Below are 27,431 nucleotides of genomic sequence, written 5' to 3' on the forward strand. Positions count from 1 at the left end.
GTACTGTGTGTTGGTTATCCCCTCGACATGTTAAGATGAGACTGAAATGAAGACGGTGGCACACTGGTGTAGTGCTCAGTGTGGTCGCCTCAGAGCAACAAGGTCCTGGGTTCAAGCGGAGTTTGCATGTTCTCCCCATGTGTGCGTGGGTTTCCTCCGGGTGCTCCGGTTTCCTCCCACAGCCCAAAGACTTGTAGGTCAGGTGAATTGGCCGTACTAAATTGTCCCTAGGTATGAATGTGTGTGTGTGTGTGTGTGTGTGTGTGTGTGTGTGTGTGTGTGTGTGTGTGGGCCCTGTGATGGACTGGTGGCCTGCCCAGGGTGTCTCCCCACCTGCCGCCCAATGACTGCTGGGATAGGCTCCAGCATCCCTGCAACCCTGGGTAAGGATAAGCGGTTTGGATAATGGATGGATGGATGGACGGATGGATGAAATTAAGACTTAGATTCCCTCTCCATGGCCTATGGTAAAGCTGCCTGACATCACTGGTTGGTAATGTATTTGGTAGACTTGTCTGCTACAGAGGGGTGCATGGAGGCTCAGCGGTTAGTAAGGTCACGTCACACAAAGAGGGTCCTGGGTTTCACGCCGCCCTTTCTGTGTGGAGTTTGAGGTTCTCCCCATGTCTGCAGAGGTTTTCTCCAGATGCTCATTTCCTTTCACAGTTCAAGTACATGCACGGCAGCCTGAAGTGGCTGTGTGTAATAAGTCGGCTTTCCTGAAACACAATATGACTAGTAAATATTAGCGGGGGGTGGCTGAGGGGTGGTAATTGCAACAAGGATATCCAGCATGTAAATCCCCCAAACCGCCCGGCCAGCTGAGTGTACTGTTGTTGTTTTAAGACCTGCACTCCAACTAGTCTCTCGTACTTTCCCTCAGAAAGGCATGAAGTGATCCCTGCCGACTGATTTTTTACCCAACTGCGTTTTGAAAATGGTAAATGGGCCGTGTCTCTGCTACCTTTCCGTTTGAGGTTGCGTGTTTTATCTATCATGATTTGGAGCCGCTATTCATACTGCAGAACAAGAAAGGTCAGCACTCATAGCAGCTTTAATTTGAGACTCTGAAATTGCCCATCAGTACGCCTGGTATGTGAGTGATTGTGTTTGTGGAGTGTGGATTGTGTGATGGACTGGAGGCCAGTCCTCGGCGTCTCGCTTCCTTTACAGAGATGCATACCGGGACATGCTCCGTCCTCATCTCAAATGTCATATTTTCATTAGTAACGGAGCAATGTGTCTTCCCCCCCTTTTCTCCCCATTGTAGCCGGCCAATTACCCCATTCTTCCGAGCCGTCCCGGTCACTGCTCCCCCTCCCTCTGCCAATCCAGGGAGGGCTGCAGACCACCACATCCCTCCTCCGATACATGTGGAGTCGCCAGCCGCTTCTTTTCACCTGATGGTGAGGAGTTTTGCCAGGAGGAGGTAGCGTATGGGGGGGGGAATCACGCTATTTCCCCCAGTTCCCCCTCTCCCCCAAACAGGCGCCCCGACCGACCTAGTGCAGCGACCAGGACACATACCCAGATCCAGCTTCCCACCCGCAGACACGGCCAACTGTGTCTGTAGGGACACCCGACCAAGCCGGAGGTAACATGGGGATTCGAACTGGCAAGCCCTGTGTTGGTAGGCCACGGAATCGACCGCCACGCCAACCGGACGGACGCCCAGTGTATCTTTTTCTAAGAATTGAGGTCCAAAACATTGAAACTTGTCTCCAACTGACTTTTTCGTGATGGATAGATGGATTAATTCATCCATATAGTTTTTTTCCGTCTCCATGCCTTTTTATTTTCCAAGCTTCTATTTTTTTCGGGTTATTGGCCATGAGTATGCATTAGCTTTATCAGGTTGCGTAACAACACTTAGCATCAAAGGCCAAAACATTGTAACCTTGACTCAAGAGTAGCAAACTAACTGTATAATCAGCTTGTAATCAAGCAGAGAGAAAGTAGAGTCAGTGGCCAATGCCCATTACTGCCTTCTTGATGGTTGTCTAGCTGGCAGTGGGGCAAATATACAAATGATTTTTGTAAAATGTAAAAATGACCCCAACCACTTTCCTTGAAGGAAGTGATTCTCAAATTATGGCTTCTGGGCCACATGTGGCTCTTTGATATTCATGCCGCGGCTTTTTTTAAGTCTGCAATTTTTCATTTTTCATTTATCAACATATTTCTCAAGCAGACTTGGTCTGACTCATTTTCAGTGGTAATAATCCACCAAAACACTGTTTTCTATCATTCTGTGATGCCCTCTCCTCCTCTTTCTTTCTAACGACCAATCAGAATGGAGCTCTCGTCGCGCACACTCAGTGGAAGAGCGTCTGTGGCATAAGGCCAAAATGGCAAACAATATCAAAAAAAGCACAAATATGAAGACAAGTGGAGTCAAGTGTACTCTCCTGCCAACCTTCCACTGTTGAATAAACTTCTGTGGAGTAAAACACAAGATTTTCCTCTCTCTGTCACTCTCTCTGTGTCCGTCTCCCGTGTTTTTCCACCTGAGGGGCAGACATCTTCTTTACGTTGCCTCTATATACCCTGCATTTACCATATGTTTTATTTTGCCATGGTAATCAATTGTGCGCCGCTATGCAATCATGCCTTTTCAGTCCGTAATTGCCCACTGCTATTATGGTACTTTTATTCCAAAACATATGTTGGTTTCACTGAGGAGCCTAGTGTTGAAATGTGTCTCTTGTCTTTCTGTCCATGAGACTCGTCAGCTGGCCATGTCCGAGTACCGCTGCTTTGCTGGAAGTTATATAGTCAGTCTATGACTGTCTCTGCACTGTTTTTTTCCCTTTATGCTATTGAATAACTGACATAAAATCAAAATGTCAGATGTTAAAGCCCCCCTCCCTTCCCTCCCCAATTGTATCCAGCAAATTACCCCACTCTTCCAAGCCGTCCCGGTCACTGCCCCACTCACTCTGCCGATCCGGGGAGGGCTGCAGACTACCACATGCCTCCTCCAATACACGTGGAGTCACCAGCCGCTTCTTTTGGCCTGACAGTGAGGAGTTTCACCAGGGGGACGTAGCGCATGGAAGGATCACGCTATTCCCCCAGTTCCCCCTCCCCCCCCCGAACAGGCGCCCTGACCGACCAGAGGGGGCGCTAGTGCTGTGACCAGGACACATACCCACATCTGGCTTCCCACCCGCAGACATGGCCAATTGCGTCTGTAGGGACGCCCGACCAAGCCGGAGGTACGCTACCCAGATGCCTTCGAATGTTAAATTTCATGGATGACACGCAAAGACTTTGGCACTTGTGGATACACAGAACTCTGCAGTCTTGTAAGTGTCTTGTTTAGAAGACAAGTGTTCCTGAAAAATATCTCAGATGAACGCTGCAAGCTAGGCATGTAAAATGTGGCAAAAAACCATTTAGTGTACTTTTAAAGTCCTCAAGGTGAGAAATTACGGGCATCTGGGTGGCATGGCAGTCTATTCTGTTGCCTTCCAACACGGGGATCGCCGGTTCGAATCCCCATGTTACCGCCGGCTTGGTCGGGTGTCCCTGCAGACACAGTTGGCCTTATCTGCGGGTGGGAAGCCAGATGTGGGTATGCGTCCTGGTCGCTGCACTAGCACCTCCTCTGGTCGGTCAGGGTGACTGTTCGGGGGAAGGGGGAACTGGGGGAAATAGCATGATCCTCCCATGCACTATATGTCCCACTGGCGAAACTCCTCACCATCAGGTGAAAAGAAGTGGCTGGTGACTCCACATGTATCAGAGGAGGCATGTGGTAGTCTGCAGCCGGATCGGCAGAGGGGGCAGAGCAGCAACCAGGACGGCTCGGAAGAGTGGGGTAGTTGGCCAAGTACAATTTGGGAGGAAAAGGGGGGGGGGGGTCACCAAATAAAGAAAAAAAAAGGTGAGAAATTACAGGGAGAGGGCACAATGTGTGGCAGGAACACTGCAGTGCAAAAGCAATACTGAATAACGAGGGTGGCAGTAGTTCAGCAGGTAGAACAGGTTGTCTGGTAACTAAAGGGTTGCCAGTTCGATTTTCGGCTCCTTGCACAAAATGTCAAGGTGTCCTTGTGCAAGACACCTCACACCTAACTGCTGCCGATGAGCTGGTCGGCGCCTCGCATGGCTGACACCGCCGGTGTAAGAGCATGTGTGTGTGAAGCATTCATCAATTGTAAAGCTCTTTGAGTGGCTGTTGTAAGAAGAAAAGCACTTCATGAATGCAGCCCATTTACCATAAGGAGGCACAGACTTTGAACTGATTTCACAAGGACCATCAAAGGAGCATACAAAAAAAATGTGAAAAACTCAATACATCGAAACACATGATTCGAGGTTACACAAGTTATAACTCTTCATCTCGCGATGAAGGACACTGCCTTAAAATGAGGAGACACAGTACTTACTTTTTCCGTGTTTCGTATCTTCCGGTGGTTCCGAAACTCTGTGAAGAAAAAAGGAGAAAGCGATCAATTCCCATCCACGTACCGCAGTGTAATACACAAGATGAATTCCACACCACACAAACGCTTTTAGTGAGAATAGGGTCTAAGAGTATGCCAAAAAGTGACTTTTGCTCATATTTCCAATGAATTGCCGCTCGACAGCCCGTAGCGGGTATTTCAAAACTCTCGCAAGTACGTTCATCCCAACAGCCTCACTGGTGAAAGGGTTGATTGGAGTTAGACACAGGCTGTGGCTCACACACACACACACACACACACACACACACACACACACACACACACACACACACACACACACACACATTTCTGTATGTGATTTGAACCTACAGCATGAAATGCACTGTGCATGATTAAGTAGCTGTTGAAACTCAGTTTTTGTGGGGTTATTTAAATTTTATCTTTCAAAAGAGCACAGCAATTAGCTAAAACGTCAAAGACGTGGACACTGTTGAAATACGGTCTTTTGTACTACTGATTGGATTGGCTGTTTTTTCTGCACCTATATGGAACCTACTCGCCTCCACTTCTTCTGTCTGCTTGATTGTCGCTATTCTTCTCATTTTACCACCCTGATGCTTATCTAGGCAGCTCATCTCGTATGCATTCATCTTAATCTGTGAGGACAAAGCCCCGTCCTCCTTTCTCCCTCCCATATGGAAACACAGCCAAAGGCTCCAGTGAAACTATATCGGATAAAAACTGGGAACTATCATTAAGACAGGGACATCAAATAACAAACAGCCCCATCTGGAAGGAATCTGAATGGAAAGTTAAGATTTTTCAGGACCCCTCTCGTCATATCAAAATTTGGTGGCACCTCGGATCGGTGCTGGAGGGGCTGTGGGCTGACAGGCAACCATACACACGTATTTTGGGACTGTCCAAAACTATCGGAATATTGGCAAAATATACAAAATGAAATTTTAAAAAAAATGATTAAACATAGAACTGCCCTTAAAACCATCTTGCTATTTATTAGGAATGTTACCAGAAAATGCAGAAGACAAAAATCATACTCCCAAGTTGCTTTAATGAAATGTTATTCTTGACTTTGCCCAACCTCCTCTTTACTGTATCATATCAGTAAATACGTACTTTCATCATCATCAAGCAGATATAATGAAAATTACAGTTTTCTGATCTCAGATGTTAGTCCGAACAGACTTGGTTTTTTTTCTGATCATTTGGCCCATACCTACTGTGTAGTATTCATTATTGGTGAAGTACTTCAAGTACTGCTGCTACTACTACTACTACTAGCCCGTACCACCAGGTTGCCAACCAGTTAAAGGAATGGTCCATTAACTGGGCGATGAGACACCAGTAGTTTGGGCTACTGAATGAAGTCTTAACACAGGATCAATGCTGAATAAAATCATGACTGGCACATTTACAACGGCTACGATTCTACATTTGGATACACATTATCCATTTGGCCCATACCATTCATTATCCATTGACTAAAATGTTCAGGTCCATTTAAATTGATTAAAAAAGGCAGGAAAGGGGGCGTCCGGGTAGTGTAGTGGTCTATTCCGTTGCCTACCAACACAGGGATCACCAGTTCAAATGCCCGCGTTACATCCGGCTTGGTCGGGGGTCCCTACAGACACAATTGGCCGTGTCTGCGGGTGGGAAGCCGGATGTGGGTTATATGTCCTGGTCACTACACTAGCACCTCCTCTGGTTGGTCGGGGGCGCCTGTTCGGGAGAGAGGGGGAACAGCGTGATCCTCCCATGTGCTATGTTCCCCCTGGTGAAACTCCTCACTGTCAGGTGAAAAGAAGCGGTTGGCAACGCCACATGTACGGGAGGAGGATTGTGGTAGTCTGCAGCCCTCCCCGGATCGGCAGAGGAGGTGGAGCAGCAACCAGGACGGCTCAGAAGAGTGGGGTAACTGGATGGGTACAATTGGGGGGAAAAAGATGAAAAAAAAAGGCAGGAAAGGTGGTGAAATGTGGTTATTTGTTTTAGCACTACGACCGATGGCGGAAGGCCTTCATTCAGACGTGTATCTTTTCCCAGTGGATGAATTTTAAAGTTCATGTCCACAACTCTTTAGGGCGAGACAGGTTTGAGCTGGGCGGTGTTGAGGTATAAATGTTCCCGTTGCCCTGACAACTAAACTGAACGCTGTGTGGGAAAATTACTGTATTTGTACCTGAACTCTCAGAAGTCTCTTCCCCAATTTCACCTTGGGACACATACCACGCAGCCTGGAAATGCACAGCCGACTGAAAAGCCAAAGCACGGCTAAATCAGCAAAATTCGGCTCTATCTGCACATCCAGTAATGCCAGGCCAACCCTACGCCCTACACATTGGATTTTATCCATGGATATGCAAGCTACAACATATAACACAAACAAAATAATCCATCCCTTTAACGTTCCCTCATCAGCTGCTATTTTGATACCTTGCACTTGTGCAACATGGCTGGGTCATCCCAGTAGCTGTCAATCAAACAGATAGCAGAAAACACTTTACTGAATCTTGCACGCCATGCAACTGGTGGCTTGTTATGTTGGTGATCTAAGAAACGAAGCTGGTTCTACTGTTAGAAAATCGCATCAAGTAAATGCATATAGCTGTGAATGTGCATCTAATGCAAACTGACCAGATGCCAACACAAGCTAATTCAACTTCATAAGAGACAAATTCTATGTTGTAAAAGATTTGCTTAAACGAGTCAAACGATAAATACAGTTTCAAAGCCCGAATTACACAGACCTATGTGCATGGAAGCTAAAACGAAATAATCTTCTGCAATGTGGTAGAGATGTTTTAGGCAACCAACGTCGTGCATTTTCTAATCTATTTCATTCTAATCTCCCGTGCATTATAATGATCCCCCCCCCTTTTATCTAGTCCCATTCTGTAGCCCAGTCTTTTGGATCGCGATGAGGACAGCAGCAGGAAATGGCAGCTGTGTCGCTCTCTGGTGAAGACAGATGCTTTGCCCCCTGCCAGCGCCTAGATGAGATCATCACTCAACCCGCGGGCTGCCACAGGAGGCAATCATTTGACTGCACACTGCTGCCTGCGAGCACCACAGATACCGAGAAACACGGCACAGTGGGGCTATGTCTAAACTGGCACACACACACACACACACACACACACACACACACACACACACACACACACACACACACACACACACACAATCACACACAAGTACACACATACTAATAAACTGATGAGCCAAAACATTATGACTACCCGCGTAAAATGCTGTTAGTCCTCTGCGTGCCCCCAAAACAGCACTAACCCATGGAGGCATGGACTCTACAAGACCCCTGAGGGTGTCCTGTGGTATCTGGCACCAAAACATTAGCAGCAGACCCTTCAAGTAAACTGAAAAGTGGAGCTGCCGTGGATCAGACTTGTTGGTCCAGCACATCCCAAAGACGCGCAACCAAGTTGAGATCTGGAGAATTTGGACGCCAGGGCAACACCTTGAACATTTCATCTTGTTGTTCAAACCATTCCCAAACAGTGTGTGCAGTGTGGCAGGGCACATTATCCTGCTGAAAGAGGCCACTGACATCAGGGAATACCATTGCCATGAAGGAGTGTACCTGGTCTGCAACGATGTTTAGGTAGGTGGTGCATGTCAAATTGTCGTCCACATGAATGGCCGGACCAAGGGTTTCCCCGCAGAACGTTGCCCAGAACATCACACTCCCTCCACCAGCTTGTCATCTTCCCACAGTACATCCTGGTGGCATCTCTTCCCCAGGTAAACGGCCAACACGTACAGGGCCATCCACGTAATCTAAAAGAAAACGGGACTCACTGGACCAGGCGACCTTCTTTCACTGCTCCAAGGTCCAGTTCTGTTGCTGAACTGCCCATTGTAGGCACTTTCGATGGTGGACAGGGGTCATGGACACTGACCGGTCTGCGTCTATGCAGCCCCATACACAGCAAGCTGCAATATACTGTGTGTTGTGACACATTCCTCCTGTAACCATCATTAAAATTTTCTGTGACTTGTGCCACAGTAGACCTTCTATTGGTTCGGACCAGACGGGATAGCCTTCGTTGCCCTTGCACATCGATGGGCCTTGGGCGCCCAACACCCTGTCTCCGGTTTGTTCCTCCTCAGATCACTGTTGGTAGGTACTCACCACTGCTGACCAGGACTATCCCACAAGCCTTGCTGTTTCAGAGATGCTCTGAGCCTGTCGTCTGGCCATAACAATCTGGCCCTTGTCAAAGTCGCTCAGGTCTTTACTCCTGCCCATTTCTCCTGCATCCAGCACGTTGACTACGAGAACTAATTGTTCACTTACCATCTAATCTACCCAGACCTTGACACGTGCCCTTGTTTGGAGATGATCAATGTTATTCAGTTCACCTGTGAGTGGTCATAATGTTTCGGCTCATCAGTGTATAGACCCACACACACGAGCAGATTTGGCAGAGAAATAAACAAACACTTGTACCCAAGCACCAAAAACTATCAAATTGACTTAAAAATCTCTCACAGGAGACCAACATGATTCTCAAACTTTCAAAACACACTGATGGATTGTCAGCGGCAAATCCATGATGCAGAGGAGACTAAACAGCTTCCTTGACGAACAACAAGTATAAGGCGGACACTTCTGAAAGAAGGTACACAGATTTTGACTATTGCATGACAGCGGCAGCTCCATTATTGACGCAGGACTTCGCTGTTGTTATCGTGGTGATATTTCTTTTAATCCTGGTACTAAACCAAAGACACAAACAAACATCTTATCTCACTTCCTCGCACTCTCTCCCAGCTTTCACTCTCTTATTACTCACTTTATCACCTTCGCTCTCTCCATTTTCTCCATCTGCCTGTTCGCCTCTGCTCATGCAGTACTATAGAGCACCTCTTGGCCCATCTCACTTGCTCCTTTTTTGTCCATCTCCCCTTTCTTTGAAAATTCACATGCCTCCTACGTATTCACCTTACAGTGCATTCATCTCCCAAGGACTGACGTTTGTAAGGATCCTCTCTTGATCAGCCCAAACTAAGATGCGGTCATAAAGATGTGGCTGTTTATTTGTCCAAGATTAGAGAAAAAATACATGTACTGTTGGGAGTAGAACCTGATCCTACGTGTGAGACGCTTTCTGCTAGTGCATCATGACCGGTCACCATGAACGAACGAACACCATGTCATCATCTTCACGTGGACAGGAGACCCAGTCTACACCACTGAATGCCTCAGCATCAGTCACCCAAACTGTGAGTGATTACTAGGACTAGGGGGGAAAAATGAAAAAAGAAAAGAAAAGATTCAGTTCAAAATCATGACATGCTCTGATGATTGTAATATAACAGAATTTCCGCTAAATGAAGCCCAATGAACAGATGCAGTAAAGAGGTTTAAACAATTCCTGTAAATGAGAGGGCATGGCACCTCAAAACAGTTGCAATAGCAAACTGGAAAAAATTATAATATTGTGATGGTTGACAAATCACATTGTGTGGCACTAAAATATCACTGTAATATTGAATGGGAAGGTGTTGCTTCATTATTAGTGACTCCATCTCACTTCGACACCTGAATAAGAGATGGGATGAAATGGCTGTGCATGGGTCATGACTCATCTCCACCTTGTGTGTGGTGTTTTTCATCCTATATGAGTTCATTAAACTCTGGTACTTCAGTGGGACAAAAACTGAATGTGATTTTTTTTTGAGGGCGGGGGGGGCGAGTTGCATTTCGGCAGCCATACCAACATGTACCCTGGCTCTGCTGAATGACAGAAGCTAAGAAGGCGTGGGCTTGGCTAGTACTTGGATGGGAGACCTCCCGGGAAAACTAAGTTGCTGCTGGAAGTGGGGTTGGTGAGCCAGTAGGGGGTAGTCTTCCCTCTGGTCCTAATGAAAATCCCAATGTCCCAGTGGAGTGACAGGGACACTGCTGTAGGAGATGCCGTCCATTGGATGAGACGTTAAATCAATGTTAAATCAATCAAGGTTCCATGGTGTCCTGGCAAAATTCCCATCCTGGCTCTCTTCATCTGGCCACCTAATCATCCCCCTGTGTAACTGGCTCAATGATTCCTCCCTCTCCGACTCAAGCTGACGTGTGGTGAACATTCTGGCACAAATGGCTGCCGTGCGTCACCTAGGTGGGTGCTACACATTGGTGGAGGTTAAGGTGAGTTTCCCCCTTCACTGTGAAGTGCTTTGGATGTCTAGATAAAGCGCTATATAAGTGGTATCCATTATTATTATTATTATTATTAGTGTGTGTCTATTTATGTGTGTGTGTGTGTGTGGGGGGGGGGTATTGGTTGGTTGGTTGGTTGGTTTTCAAACCTGTGCTTATGTTAGTGTATTTGTTCGTCTCTGTGCTGACACAAGTTAATACTGCTGGCTGATTGGCTTGACGGATAGGCACTGCACCAACCTTTACGGTTCATCTAGATAAGAACATGAAAGGAGAAGGTGAAGGACAGGGTTGCGTTTGGTTGTTTGTGTGCATCTGTGTTTGTGCACATGTGTTTGTATCTGTCTGTGTGTCTGTCTTGCTTGATTTTTTTGTGTATGTCAGAGTGCTAAGTAGTGCTCTTGGTAAGTGTGTGTGTGTGTGGGTGTGTGTGTGTGTGTGTGTGTGCATGCATCTTCGTTTTGTGTGTCTGCGTTTGTGTGCATGAGTATTTCTGTCTGCATGTGTGCTCGTGTGTATTTTCATGTGTGTGTGTTTTTCTGTATAACACTATTATATTGGTATTATCTGTTGTTACGGCCTTTTCTAAAGCAATACTATCAGGCCGTTGACTTAGTTAAGACGAGTCACCAAGACGAGTCTTAACTAAGTTAACTTTACTTCAATGTTTCAATGCATTTGTCTTTGAGCTACTCAAGGTAGTTGACTGTTCTTCCTGGCTTGTTGGTGCTTGCTTGAATGAATGCGTGAACGAACATGTGTGTTTGTAGCATTGCAAATTCAGGCTAATGCCTAGCAGCAGGTGGAAAGCGCTGCCTAACAAAAGGTATGTCGCAACAACCCAAAGTTTACAAAAGAAAGCAAAAATAAAACTTGAAACTTCCTTCCCAAAACGAAATGAAATAATCGAAATAAGGTAAATCTCGTTGAAAAACTGTGTCAGCTTGGCGTCTTTCAGGTAGCCTAACGTGTGCACTTGTCTTTTCCTGGCGAGTGCTGATGACATCATCCAGGGGTTCCCTAATATATAGAGGAATTATTTGTTATCAAACACCGGGGATGCGCGCGCAGCTTGGCTTCAGGAAGAACGTTACCAGACCGTTGATTACCGTCTCAGCTTGGTATGAAGACGGCTAGCGAACTTCTGATGCATTACATCAGTTTGATTTTAGTTTTAAATGTTTTCCGCCTACTACAACAGCTTGGCACCCAGTGATAAGACCAGCTATGCTACGAAATTAACCTTGGTGAATGGGATACATCTTGGGGACCCATATGATTTAGGCGCAGGTCAGTGGATTAATGACGAGCCAAAATGGCCCAGTCTTCGGTGGCCAAATATTCACGAATACCTGATCGACATACCAAGTCTTTATTCCCGGGAGAACTTGAAAGCGTACACGTCTCTGGATGCATACAACTGTTACTAGCGGTCATTTCCAGGACATACTATTTCATGATTACAACATTGAAAACATTGTAGTTCTGAGGACTGAGGTGCTGCCTAGCCAAAGACAGGGCACGAATATGGAGATGTACAAGGTCTGGGTTATCGTGAACAAGGGAAACAACTGCATTCTGACCCCGAACTGCACCTGTATAGCCGGGTATGTAACTTAAGTTAATTTACTAAATACCTTAGCTTTCCATTACTATTTAACCTCTTCAGTCACTGCCATTAATATAGTAAACAACATTTCACTGGTCGTTTGCTGCAATTATACAGCTGTGCCTGCGGGGGCATATCTAGCCTGAACACCATTTAAACCATTATGTCTGTAATACACATAATGGTTTAAATGGTGTTCTATTATGTGTGTAATACATTAGACTGCCAGGAATTAATCTCTATACTATTTTCTTGCAGCTTGGGGTCATGCTGCAGGCATGCTGCTGCACTTATGCTCAAAGTTGAGCTGTGGGTCAGATATGAAAAGACCGAGAAGTCTTGTACCTCAGGGACAAACAAGTGGTTCCTCACATCCAAAAGAGAGGTGAAGCCAGCCTGACTGAGTGAAATCCGCATCAGAAAGCCAAAGAGGACAGACACCCAACTGCAACCAGCCAGAAAGGCCAATGTCAAAGGTATAATATATTTTATATTACATTAAAAAATGAATTTGCTTCATGTAAAGATATTACTATCACACACATTGCACCCAGGAGTGTAGCGGGAGGCAACCCCAGCTAAACTAATTTTACCCACCCTCTTTAAATGAGGCTGAGTGTTTACTCGCTTATTTTCTGATCAGCTGTGTTAATAAATGAGGGGAAAACTCTGCACTCGACAGAGTTTACCCACCTCTGTATTTACCACTACGCCCCTGATTGTACCACATTGTACCCCACACAATTATATTCATGCGTTACCTAACATCTATTTTATTATGTATTCAGAGCTGAGGGATGAAGACATAAAGAAACTGAAACTATTGGAGCCTAAGGCAGCTGTGCTCACAAGCCAGGACTGCAGTGACACCGACTCCGCATCGGAATCTGACAAAGAGAACGGAGACCCGCTGGAGCCACTGGCAGCTCTGTATGATGCCAATCTGAGAGGCCTCTGCCCAGGTGAATTACAGCAGAAGAGTAAAGAGACCTTTTCCAAACTGGGGCAGGAATTAACACAGCAGCAGTGCGTAAACCTTGAGAGTATAACTAAAAATCAGGCCCAATCCCAGGCTTGGCACGCACACACACACAGCTGGACGGATAACTAGCGCCACCGTACATGGTGCATGCACTGTAAGAGCCGAGACAGCTAAAATGAACGTAGTCGAACAGGTAATGCACTACGATGACAAAGACTTGTCCCATGTAAATGCAATAGATTGGGGAAGAAAGAACGAGGACACAGCCAGAAAACAATACACAGCAGTAATGAAAGCACAACATCAAAACTTCGACATGAAACTCTGTGGTTTTGTTGTGCGTCCGGACAAACCGCATCTTGGGGCATCACCAGATGGAATGGCAAACTGTACTGCTGTGGGACAGGAGCTGTGCAAATTAAGTGCCCATACAAATACCGTGATGGTCTGACAGGAAGCAGTGAGGAGACACAGTTTTGCTTAGACAAATCACTACACCTCAAGAAGAACCACGAATACGACCACCGAGTTCAGCATCACATGTTTGTAAGTGATGTCCAGTACTGCGACTTTGTGGTTTGGACAGAGCAGGATGTAATTAACACTCGCTTAGCCAGAGATGAAGAAATGCTGCAAACAGTCCTGCCTATTGCTGAACAGTTCTTCAGACAAAGTGTTTTGCCTGAGCTCTTAACCCGCAGCATGGACCCGAACATACAAGCACCTACAGCCTGCTCCCACTGTGAAAGGCCAGAGTTCGGAAAGATGACCACCTGTACAAAGTGCAAGAACCATTTCCACTACGAATGTGCAAAACTCAAAAGAAAGGCTGTGGATTGCTATTGTGAACAGTGCAAAAAATGAAGTCAAAAGGATGTACTGTGAAACAAATCATTTAATGCAGTAATAAATTGGCATTGCCTGCAGTTGTATCTTACATTAAAACAACTGAATGTTGAGTTCACCTCAATAATAACATTTTTTTTACAATAAGTGTGCGTTCGGTAAAATCATTTGGTAAAACTTGAGCGTTTTGTTTCGTTTGTCAAAACGATTCTGACAACTGACTGCACAACATGACATGATGATGCTGGCTGCTTCCTTGCTGCAGTACAACGTGCGCGACGTCAGAGTGACGTAGACTGATAATTCCCCTATACTAAATCAGTGTCATATCTGACCACTAGCGGGTTGCAACCAGCTGACCCGTCTTAAGGGTTCAATATAAATATATATACATACTAGAAGAACCCCGCTAGCGGTTTGGTTATCCACCCGTCTAAATCTCCCTCCTCTTCATCCTGCCAGCTAATCGCCTTCCCCCTGCCCCTAAACCCCCCCCCCCACTCCAACTCCCTCCCCCCAAATGCTCAGAATCATCTGAAATGCCGAGAAAAGGGGTTTTTAACCATTTTTAGAAAATGCATATTTTGCATAATTATGCATAATTATTATAATTATATTTTAATGTTCTGCTATTTTTCTGGTCCTCTCTGGAACAATACCTACCACCTTCAAAAAAAATTAGGATCATAAGTGCATTTTTGCAAAAATGCATATATTTTGCATAATGCCAAAACATTTCTAAGTCCCAGAAATTTTTTTTTATATAGGTGAAAAAATCAAAGATGCTCAGAATCATCTGAAATGCTGAGAAAAGTGGTTTTTAGCCATTTTTAGAAAAATGCATATTTTGCATAATTATGCATAATTTTAATTTTCTGGGATTTTTCCCTTACTCTCTGAGACAATACCTACCACCTCCAAAAAGAATTAGGATCATAAATGCTTTAGTTTTCGGTCCCGCTATCTACACTAACTAACACACATACACACTAACACCACACACACACACATTACGAAAATATATGAGCAGATACTTTGGCTCCTAACTCTGTATTACACTGGAAACAGGTGATCCGCTGTGGCAACCCCTACCGGGAGCAGCTGGAAGTAGTAGTAGTAGTAGTATTAGTTTTCTGTATAAGTATGTATTTATGTTCTTTTATGTAGGGGCATGTGCATCTGGTGCTTCTTTAAGTTTTGTTTTGTGTTAGTGTGTGCGTGTGTGTGTTGCGTTAGTATGCGTGTATGTGCATGAGAGAGAGAGAGGTTGAGATACAATGAAAGAGTGTAGGTGTGAATGTAGGACTTTCACTCAACAATCTCAGTCCCCAAAGGATAGAGAAACAAGACAATGAGTGTGTGTGTGTGTGTGTGTGTGTGTGTGTGTGTGTGTGTGTGCGTGCGTGCGTGCGTGCAGTATCATGACCGATACCAAAACAGACGGGCAGAAACGGAGACATGAAGATGGTGTGCACTGCAGGATTTGGCGGTCCCAGTCTGTAATAAGGGCAGTTAGTTTGGCTAACCTGCTTAACTGCGCAAACACTCCCGACTCACATCCCGGGGTGTTTAAAGCGGAGCTTTAAAACAGCAGTGAACTCCTGCATTCCACATTAACGGGCATGTTTACACGCAGATTAACAAAACAATGAACTTGCCTTTGTCTGATGTTCTTCATCGGGATCAAACTTGGAGTAAACAAGTTTCCAAAGTTCACCATAGTTGACTTTGCAGTGACCACATTGCAACCAGCAGGTCGCGGCGCTTCTCGATTCATGGTATTGCAATGTAAAAGCTCTGGAAATCAACATCGTGACTGCAGGTGAACTTTTAAATCTATTAACAAGTCGAAAGAAAGAGGAAAGACACTTAATTTGACATGGACGCAAGGCAAATGTTTCCTCCTGTGCTTGAAAACCCTCCCAAAGGGTGAATCAGTAGTATTTACACAAGGAGAAACTTTGATTGTAGGCTTAAGGCCAACCAAACACACTACCCTACCTCGGCTACTTGCCGTTATGGGAGATAATTACAAGAGGTTTTATACCCAACATTAATTCCATATAGACAAGTATTACAGAAATCACATTATTTCAAACCATAAGCGATCAATTATCTCCATAACCCAAAAATGTGGATTTATCAAGGTACTGGTATGCATGTCTACTACTACTACTGCTACTTTTGGCTGCTAGAGGTCGCCACAGCGGATCATCCGTTTCCATCTCTTCCTGTCCTCTGCATCTTCCTCTGTCACGCCAGCCACCTGCATGTCCTCCCTCACCACATCCATAAACCTCCTCTCTGGCCTTCCTCTTTTCCTCTTCCCTGGCAGCTCCATATTCAGCATCCTTCTCCCAATATACCCAGCATCTCTCTTCCACACATGTCCAAACCATCTCAATCTTGCCTCTCTTGCTTTGTCTCCAAACCCTCCAACCTGAGCGGTCCCTCTGATATACTCGTTCCTAATCCTGTCCTTCTTCATCACTCCCAATGAAAATGTTAACATCTTCAACTCTTCTGCCTCCCGTCTTTTTATCAGTGCCACTGTCTCCAAACCATATAACATAACTGGTCTCCCTACCATCTTGTAAACCTTCCCTTTAACTCTTGCTGGTACCCTTCTGTCGCAAATCACTCCTGACACTCTTCTCCACCCGCTCCACCCTGCCTGCACTCTCTTCTTCACCTCTCTTCTGCACTCCCAGTTACTTTGGACAGTTGACCCCAAGTATTTAAACTGATCCACCTTCGTCACCCCTACTCCTTGCATCCTCACCATTCCACTGTTCTCCCTCTCATTCATGCATATGTATCCCGTCTTGCTCCTAATAACTTTCGTTCCTCTTCTCTCCAGTACATACCTCCACCGCTCCAGGCTCTCCTCAACCTGCACCCTGCTCTTGCTACAGATCACAATGTCATCCATGAACATCATAGCCCATGGAGACTCCTGCCTGATCTTGTCCAACAACCTGTTCATCACCATTGCAAACAAGAAAGGGCTCAGAGCCGATCCTTGATGTAATCCCACCTCCACCTTGAACCCATCTGTCATTCCAACCGCACACCTCACTAGTCACACTGCCCTCATGCATGTCCTACACCACTCTGACACACTTCTCGCCACTCCTGAATTCCTCATACAATATCACACCTCCTCTCTTTGCACCCTGTCATATGTTTTCTCTAAATCCACAAAGACACAATGTGCAATTCCTTCTGGCCTTCTCTATACTTCTCCATCAACATTCTCAAAGCAAACATCACATCTGTAGTGGTCTTTTGTGGCATAAAACCCTACTGCTGCTCGCTAATCATCACATCTCCTCTAAACCTAGCTTCTGTTACTCTTTCCTATAACTTCATGCCGTGGCTGATCAACTTTATACCTCTGTAATTACTACAGCTTTGTGCATCACCCTTATTCTTGAAAATCTGTACTAGTACATTTTTTCTCCATCCCTCAGGCATCCTCTCATTTTCCAAGATTGTGTTAAACAATATAGTTAAAAACCCCACTGTCATCTCTCCTAAACATTTCCACTCACAACGCTGAGAGCAGAACAGGATTATTACAGCTGGGTGAATGACACCGTGGGCTCTGAACATGTGTGGTGTGGAGGGAGGCTGTATGGTTTGTTGGGGAGGGGGCTTGACTGTGTGTTTTTAATGGTTGTTGTGATCAATATGTGTAAAACTTAACAGCGTGTGGGGATGGTGGTGGGGGTCTGATGGCAGTGGTTGGTGTGTGTGTGTGTGTGTGTGTGTGTGTGTGTGTGTGCGTTAGGCCTGCACGATACTGACAAAAACATGCATTGCGGCGACGTAATCTTTTGCAATATATTGCGTTATATTAAACAAGGCGTGGATAGTAAAAAAAGTGCATGCACAATAATGCACATTCATTCTTTTTGCTATAGGAGGTGGAGTCTGTGGCCAAAGCATTGCAACCTGAAGCAGTCGTTCAGAGCGGCCGCCCTGATCATGTTTGACGCGTTGTCTGTTGTGATGCAGACTAGTCGGGTTTTTTCTAGCCCCCAAAGCAGCCAGCGCTTCTCTTAACCCTGTTGCAATGTTTTCACTTGTGTGATCCTCTTGGAAAAACGCGGTTTGCAGACAGCGAGTTTTCAGCTTAAAGTCTTCAGTGATCAAGTGGACTGTTAAACTGATGTAGGGCTCTGTTGTCCGGCTTGACCTCAGGTCTGTTGTCGCTGCATAGTATTCCACTTGTGCCAGCTCTCCGTCTACTTCTGCCTCGCATTTGTCGTACAGCCCTGGGATTGCGATTTGGGAAAAATAGGTCCGCGATGGTATAACGTAGCGCTTGTCGAGTGTGCGGACCATCTTCTGAAACCTGTCTTTGGTAACTGTGTTGAGTGGCATCATATCCTTGGCGAGGTGAAAGGTTATGGCTTTGGGGGATTTCGATCTGCCGTTTGGATGTTTTCTCGTATGGCGTAACACTGGCAAATGCTTCCGAAAGCGTAGGTTGCTTTGGTTGATATCCAGACTTGACTTTCCATTCATTGTAACTCGTTGGGTGATGGCGTTTTAAATGATCAAGTAAATCGGTAGTGTTACCACGAGTCGTGACTACGACTGCAACGCACTGTCGACACAGTACCTCTTTTTGATCCACATCAGATTTTCGGAAGCCAAAGTATTGCCACACATCAGACACTGACTTTCTTTTAACAACTCTTCTTTCTCTGGCTCTGCCAATTTTCCTTTCTCCCGAACACACGTCTTCTTCATTTATGCGCACGCGTAGCACTAACGTTGCTGGGTAACGTCAACGTGTCTAGACGGGCCCGAGTTGAGCGATGAAGAAGTAGAAGAAATAAAAAATAACAGAGTGAGGGGTGTTGAGAGTTTGTTGGTAAAAGAAAGTTGACAGAGCAAAAATTGTTGCAGTATGAGATGAGTTTGAGTACCCTAGACTACATCAGCGTTTCTCAAACCTCTCCTGGCGGACCACTTGTCCTGCATGTTTTAGATCGCTCCCTGCTCCAACACAGCTGATTCAAATGATCAGTTTTGTTATCAGGCAGCTTCGGGAGCTCATAACGAGTTGATCATTTGAATCAGCTGTGTTGGAGCAGGGCGAGATCTAAAACATGCAGGGCAAGTGGTCCGCCAGGAGAGGTTTGAGAAACGCTGGGCTACATACTACTAGTAGGAAAAATATCGCAGGCCCTGCGATGTGACTATTGCACATGCGCACATCGCGATGACGATGCATAAACGATATATCGTGCAGGCCTAGTGTGTGTGTGTGTGTGTGTGTGTGTGTGTGTGTGTGTGTGTGTGTGTGTGTGTGTGTGTGTGTGTGTGTGTGTGTGTGCGCCTCACATAAATGGACACATTACACATTTGGCTCATGCCAGAACGTTCTGTTAAATTTCTCTTAAATTTGCCCACATGAGACATGACTAAGGGACGAGAGACCAACATCAGACATGCTCACCAAGTCTTCTTCACCACCCAAATCTGTTCTCACACACGTCTTACATTTTAAATGCCACTTGTTTACTAAGGGAATGTGTGTGCCAAGTTAATGCCTCAAAAAGACCAAATAATAAGGTGTCATCTTTACATCGGTGTGAAAAGATAAAGGGGCTTAAAAAGATAAAGGATGCTACAAGTTCAGAAATCAAAGGCCTGCAGTCAGAAATGACAGGACGGCACACACACCTAGCTGTTATAAAAACATCAGCTAGGCCGACCAGAGGAGGCACTAATGCAGCGACCGGGACACATACCCAAATCCAGCTTCCCGCCCGCAGACACGGCCAATTGTGTCTGTAGGGACGCCCGACCAAGCCGGAGGTAACACGGGGATTCAAACCGGCGATCCCATGTTGGTAAGCAATGGAATAGACCGCTACGCCACCCGGACGCCCTATGCTAAGGACTTTTTACCCTCAGTCCAGACGGGGTCTAATTATTTTCAATCCATCTGAGCCACAAACAATATATCTATAAAGGTTATGTTGATTTCAGAATATGGAATAATCATAAAATAATATTATGCAGCATTTATGTGTAGGTTTATTATACTTACATCCATTAATTTATATTCAATTTCTTTATCTTAATTTTCTCCAGTAATAAAACTAAGATTTCCGTGAGGCTGACTAATAATGAATGGACCCTCTTAACCATACGACAGGTCTGCATGGGTCCTACAATTTTCACCTTACCAACAAATAAAACCAAAATAAGAGAACACTTGTGAATTCCACACGATTTCTTACACGGGCTCTCTCTCTCTCTCTCTCTCTCTCTCTCTCTCTCTCTCTCTCTCTCTCTCTCTCTCTCTCTCTCTCTCTCTCTCTCTCTCTCTCTCTCTCTCTCTCTCTCTCTCTCTCTCTCTCTCTCTCTCTCTCTCTCTCTCTCTCTCTCTCTCTCTCTCTCACGCGGCAGAGCAGAATTTATTTATTTTTTCGGTCCACATCACTCGTATTATGGTAAATTCAAAGTGTTCACCGGGCATTTTGACCACGACGGCAGCCAAGAGGATTTTCGGGGCATGCCAGGGCCTGTAAATAATGGCTGGCAAAGTGGCTGACAGAATAGACTGCCTTACCGGCCACAGATAAAATTTAGCAACAGCTGGCGGTAATTTCCCAGCGTAGACTCACACGGCAGTGCAGTTACAGGCACAGACACACCCACAACGCTGTTTGCATGTGAAAACACACACACACAAAATAGAGAAGAGTGCATGTCGCTGCGTCTGACTCATAAAAATAAGTTCCTACCATGCACGGGGTTAAGTTGACCACCGACAGCTCCAGAGAGCATCTCTGCAGACACAAATTTTGTGTGCATGATGAATTTTAGAGGCTATTTGGCCGCCGCTATCTGATAACTCAGTGACAGTGAGGTCGGTGTGTGTCTGTGATCCAGGCAACCCCATCCCCATGCATGCCAGACTCACTTCCAGTACAGCATCTAAGGCTACGTTCACACCGCAGGTCTCGATGCTCAGTTCTGATTTTTCTTTTTTTGGACCGTCTGTTTACATCCACTTCTAAAAGTGACCCCTATCCGATTCCTGCGCTTACACCATAAATCTTTGGTTTGCACTTGAAAGAAACCACATGTGGAGGCCCTACAAGAGAGTTTGGTCACCGATGCGGAAGTAAACAACCGCACGTGTACACCGTGTCACTCAAAACGCAGCGAGAACGTGACGAGTGTCGCGTTTTGAATGAAACACAAGTCGGTGACCGGAAAAACACGATCCGTGTGGTTACGTGAGAGTCACATTGGCAGATATCAGATTCTTATCCGGTTTATTCCCAGATATGAATGGGGTCAAAATTGGATCTGAGAATATCTAACTCTGCATGCTGCTGGGTACATGGTGAAAATACATACCAAAACTGTGCCACATGTCAGCAAAAAAAAACAAAAACGGAATTAGTTCATTTGTACCAGGCGGTGTAAATGTTGCTAATGTAGCCTAAAAGTCTGCATGTCTCTCTCTTTCGCAATCAAACTGGCAAAGTTTACCACTTTACCACTAATTTGAACTAATATAACCTCGGTCGCTCACACACTCTGCCTTGCACACACACACACACACACACACACTCTCCCTCTCATACCGCCACCGATCAAGCCTGACCTCAGACAGCTGAGTCTCCGGCGTTCCCTCGCTGCGTCCCTCTGACCCCCTCCCCACTTCTCACTTCACCTTGCTAATTTGAACAAGGCTTTATTTTGATATTTGTCAGTGGTTGAACTGTAGCAGGGTTGTTGGGGCCTCTCGCTGGGCTAATTAGGCCAGCAATGCTAGCATTCATAGCCCAGCGAGGAGCCTGAAGACAGGGGAGGTCGAGCTGTCCCTCCTGGCAGCAGCTCCTGGCTCTGGCACCTCAACATGTTCAGTGGCTGGCTGGCTGGTTGGCTGGCTGGGTGGATGACAGACTAACTAGGTGAATGACAGACTGACTGGATCCATAAATAGGTGGCTGACTGAGTGAGTGACTTACTGACTTGTCTGACTTACTCACTGAGTGATTGGCTTGCTGCCTGTTCACTAAATAGACTGTCTGGCTGATTAGGGGATCTAGTGCAGACTAGTTGGACAAACACCTGTCAGGCTGGCTAGCCGGACAATTTTCTGACTGGCCGTCTGTATTCACGGCTACATGCTAGTTGAGCCTGGGCTAGATGGATCTACATAATGACAATCTCTCTTTCTCTCTCTCTCTCTCACACCATACACACACACACACACACACACACACACACACACACACTTGCTGGCTCACTCTGAGGTGAGGTGTGTACACATGAACAGACACAAGCATAGATGCATACATATAGTACAGCATGGGGCACTGCAAGAACCAGTTTACCATAAGTGAGTCATGCCCTTTCATTATGTATCATTAGGTGCATGTATATGTCAGTATGTACTGTATGTCTCCATCTAGAGTGGTGTGTGTGTGTGTGTGTGTGTGTGTGTGCGCGCGCGCGCACCCTTCGCTGTTTGTTTATGCATACCTCTTATCTTGTATGGACACACACTGGCGAGTTGAGGATGGTGGGGGGTGGGGGGGGGCACCCCGTCATCCGTTCTGCACCGTGTTGTTTTAGGGGGATTAGACTTAATAAAATGGCAGTCTGAATTTATGGAGCTAATATTTCATGCTGGGGTAATTCATGGAGGATTTGGTGTAGTGGAGCAGCTTAATGGATGTTCAGAAAGACTTGCTTGACTTGTGCCCTGATATGATTAGCCCTGTGGGAATTGGGCGGCTTAATACACCAGTGTGTGTGTGTGTGTGTGTGTGTGTGTGTGTGTGTGTGTGTGTCTCGCTCTCTCTCAATGGCGGCGTCTAGATGTGTGAGTAAACAGATAACATACAGAACTTAGTCCTGGAACATGCTCTCTCATTGGTTTCTGTTGCACAAGGTACAAATGACAGGGGGCTCCATACACATTCGCAGTGCAGCGCTTAAAAGCCATCTTTTCATTCCCCCGTTGCCCGATCCTGTCATGAGCACGCATCCCGACCACACTAATAAATTTCAGCTCCCATTTCTGAAGCTAATCTCAATCATTTCTGGTGAGCGTTTCCAAACTGTTTTACGTAATTGCTCTACTTATCTATGGCTAGTAGGGCAGAAATTTGAGTTTTGATTATGAGGAGGGAATTCTGCACACAGCCTCTTAAAGCAATGTCTGGAACTATAATTTAGTTTAGATGATGAAAGTCCCTGATTAACAATTTAAGGTACAGATTTGCAGGGGGGTCACTTATTTGAATTAAGCCAATCCTGGCTGGCACCGACACGTGGCTTGTAAGCAATTTTTAAGCACTTAAAATTATAAGACATTAACAAGAAAAAACGCTGTATTCCTAGCAAATGCATTTCATAATGCCACTAAAGAATCCCACAGGGCGGAGAGAGAGAGACCACCAATGGCGAAGTTATACAAGGGGGAAAAAAGGGGGGGGGCATGTTTGGTCTCTGGATGGGACTAAGAAACTCCATTAAATGTCATATTCAGTGAACGTATTGAGATTTTTGTTTATCACTATTGAGCAGCCCTGATAATTATGAAATCATTCTGAAGAGCGTGCATGTTTGTGTTTTGAGCCTGCACGACAGCAACAAGAGGGCAGTGCAATGGCTAATCATAGGGAAATGGGCCTGTTGACTGGGCACAATGGATAACGGTGGCTGCAACGTTCATCATAAAGACAAACACAGCACTTGACAACCACCTCTTCAGCCACTTGAAAAGAGCTGCAGCAAATCATCTGCGCACACACACACACACACACACACACACACATACACACACACACACGCATATATACACACATACACACAGTCATAATGAAACCTCTGTAGCCTCAAACTATCGCCGTAAGTGCTGTTCATTTAATTTAGCTACTTTTAGAGCTGGGGATATTGTCCACCATTATTTGCCTATCAAACGGTTAAAAGAGAGATGCAGAACAGAGCAAAATCTTTGGTCTTGTCTCCAAAAAGGCGCAGATTCCCCCAGAGGAGAGGCGGACAGGGGCTGGGGGTGCACACACTTCAGCGTTTGGAGACTTGGGAGAAGGCAAGCTTGCCCCCTTTTGGTCTTCAGGGGGGCAAACAACCTTTTTTACTCCTCCAAGGAAAACATCAACACCTCACCCAAAGAGAATCCGTTCCATACATGGCAGTCTGTCCAAAGAAGTGCCTGTTGTTGAATATGTATGGAGGGCGCTTGTTTTGAAAAGCAAAAAAATGCACAAATGTACTTGTACAGCTGTAGCCACAATTTAAAGCATGCGTAATGCACCGCTGCCAAGCTCTGGCCCTGCTTCCAATAAAATTGCTTGGAGAAAAATATGTTTTGCTCTCATAAGGAAATGTCTACCACCTCTGACAGGTTTGAGGCACCTGAGTTTTGCGTTGCGGAGTATCAATTTGGTTCCACTGCGGAGCAAAAGAAGAAAAAAAAATCCCGAAGGTTCTGAGGAAAGACTGAATCAGGATAAACAAAAGAAGACGAACATTTACGAGGGCTGTCGCTGCATGAAGAAGACGTCTACACAGAGTGATAGATGTGTGTACGGTGCAGGTCTAGCTTACATGTGTTGTATGCATTTCCATTAGATTATTTGTTGTGGTAGTGTGCGTCGTAAGACCACATTCATAATAATCCAGGGAAAAGGGTAAATGCCATTTTCAAGTATCGTGATGCATAATCAATAATCCAGGTAAGAAACTCAAAGATGGTTGAATCAGTTCATCTGGATACAACAAAGAAGGTTGAATCAGTTCATCTGGATACAACGTAAAACTTTGTATCCAACGGATACCGTTGTATCCAGATGAACCGATTCAACCCTATATTTGATCATTTTCAAGTAGCAGACACAGCTCAAGTTTTCCATCCACACTAGTGCTTTCAGTCAATACGCTGGCCATCCACATAGAAATGACAAACTAATAGAAAACACTGAAGTACTTTCTTTTGGGTGGGTCAAGGCCTCTTGAATCAATCAAAACATCAGTGTTTCTGAAAAACTCCGTTTTCCCTTGACGCATGCTCAATAATCCAGGTAAGAAAACCAAACAGGGTTGTATCAGTTCATCTGGATACAGCGCTTATTGACAGATACATTTCATCACTCAACTAAGTGACCCAAAAGAATTGAATCAAGTGCAACTGGACTTGGTATATATCCATGAAGACGTTTCGCCTCTCATCCAAGAGGCTTCATCAGTTCGTGCCTTTCTGACTAGACCAAGCTAGTCAACTAAGTGACCTCTTCAGTCTAAACTGCAGGTATACCCACCCCTTATAAACACTACAGCTGCATAACGACTGAAACCAATGACCAGTTTCATGATCAAATTCAGGTGTGCCCATTAACTAAAGTTTCAATTGCCATGTGTACCCCAACCTTCTGTGAACAGTACACATGGCCATTGTAACTCCAGTTAATGATCACGGCAATTTGCATATGATACCGACCGTTGGTTTTGGTCGCTATGCCACTGTATTGTTTATAAGGGTGGGAATACCTGATTCAACTACCTTTGATTTTCTTACCTGGATTATTGAGCATGCGTCAAGACGTCTTTTATTAACCATTCTGCACTGTTGATTTTCCATATACCTACACCACACAGCTGCCTATTGATTCATCCTCCATTATCCTCAGTCAGTTCATCCTCCGTGGCCAGTTATTCATCCTTTTTGCAGACTAAAGTATTTCTCTTATTCTTTTTTTCCAGAAATTTGTAAACATGCTTACTTTTGCTGGTTTAAAAATAAATCCCTCGCTTCATATAAATGCCTGCCGTGCACAAGTCACAGACACATTCCTTGTGGTTGGCTCACTCGCCTCTTGCATTAAGTGGCAATCTTGCAACTTTTGTTCAAACCGTCGTCATTCAAAAACGTTCCCGTAACCATTACTTGGATTCGAGTCGACAAACTACCAATACGACTTTTGCAGCATATCGACTCATGCTAGGATTCGCGCTTGGGCTCAACGTGTAAAATTGCCACAAGTGTGAATGAGGTTTTATATTATTTGCCGGATGTGACAGGCATGGGCGCAAATCCATGAATACTGGGATGGCATCCTGCACTTTACCTGTGCCCCCATCCATAGGGTTAGTGGTTGTGTCAGGAAGGGCATCCAACGTACAACATTTGCCAAATCAGTATGCAGATTGCATACAAGACCATACTAGATCGGTCGAGGCTCCATACGGGATCGGTCAAGGTCTGGGTTAACAACAGCCACCATTGGTGCTCTGCCCTCACACGGTACTGATGGAAACTGTAAAATCCGCTGCGGTGACCCCTGAGAAACACGGGATAAGCCAACAGAAGACGAAGAAGATGCGCTAGAATATTTTTTGTTCAACCGCAGTCATTAAAAAGCAGACCATGCTAGATTTAATTTTCTATCAAACGTTAAGAGTTTTAGCCCGACGGGACTGATGGGACCCAATTTGCCTTTCATTACATCCTCTGCAATGTGGCTATTGCGCACGTGTATACTGCGATTTCTATTCTGACGCAATACATTGTTCATCACATCGACAGTTCAGCTCAGAAACTGAGCTCTTTAATGAAACGACTCTCACCGCCGGAGAGGAGCACCCATCCTACATAATGCAAGAAGCCCCTCCAACGCTGCCTTCACGCTTTCCAGCGCCACCAGCCCACCACCTGTTGTGTCCTCTCGCACAGTAAAATTTTCCACGAAAACAAAAAGGCAAACTCTTCCTCTGTTTTACGACACCAAAGGCAAATACCCCGGAGGTGAGAGGATTTTCCACTGTCGACCTGAGCGACAGGGCGGTGAGAGACAAAACACTGGCATAGTTCTGTCACGAAGCTTTCACTTGGGCTTCACTGTTGCCTGGAAATCAATTACCCAGAGAGCTCAGCTATAATGTCATCTCTTTCAGGGCCCCAAGGCCATGGGGTGCATCTCAATTTGCCATCCTTGATCCATTTATAACTTTTATATATCTACTCCTATATCATTTTTTTTATCTCTGCCAGGCAGTAGCCTGGAGGAGATTATGCATTTGGTCGCATTTAGTGTGTGTGTGTGTGTGTGTGTGTGTGTGTGTGTGTGTGTGGCTAATTTCACAAACTACTGGACCTGTCAGCCTCAAGTTTTTTGTGCAAAGTTATGACTATATGCTGCGATTAAAAACCTTCAAAAAACGTTTCTTCTCGCTATCGCCACTCCTCCAACCAATGCTGCTTTCCATCCCCGACCAATCTTAGTCAACAGTGCATGACTCACATCTACGGTCGAGTCAGATTGGGCAGCGACAGTGTCAGAACCAAAACATTACGTATTTGGGTATGAGTCT

At 45.4% G+C, this 27,431-nt stretch overlaps 1 protein-coding gene across 1 annotated transcript in view; it reads right to left on the reverse strand.

Annotated features, from left to right (window-relative positions):
* Positions 1 to 4,390: 4,390 nt before the first annotated feature.
* LOC130127110 (ankyrin repeat and fibronectin type-III domain-containing protein 1-like) overlaps positions 4,391 to 27,431 on the reverse strand; it is a 47,777-nt gene continuing 24,736 nt past the window's right edge. Inside the window, exon 6 of the mRNA XM_056296686.1 lies at positions 4,391 to 4,432. Coding sequence (XP_056152661.1) covers positions 4,391 to 4,432 — 42 coding nt within the window. The remainder of the gene's footprint in view (positions 4,433 to 27,431) is intronic.

The sequence above is a fragment of the Lampris incognitus genome, chromosome 17, assembly GCF_029633865.1.
Source record: "Lampris incognitus isolate fLamInc1 chromosome 17, fLamInc1.hap2, whole genome shotgun sequence".
NCBI lineage: Eukaryota > Metazoa > Chordata > Actinopteri > Lampriformes > Lampridae > Lampris > Lampris incognitus.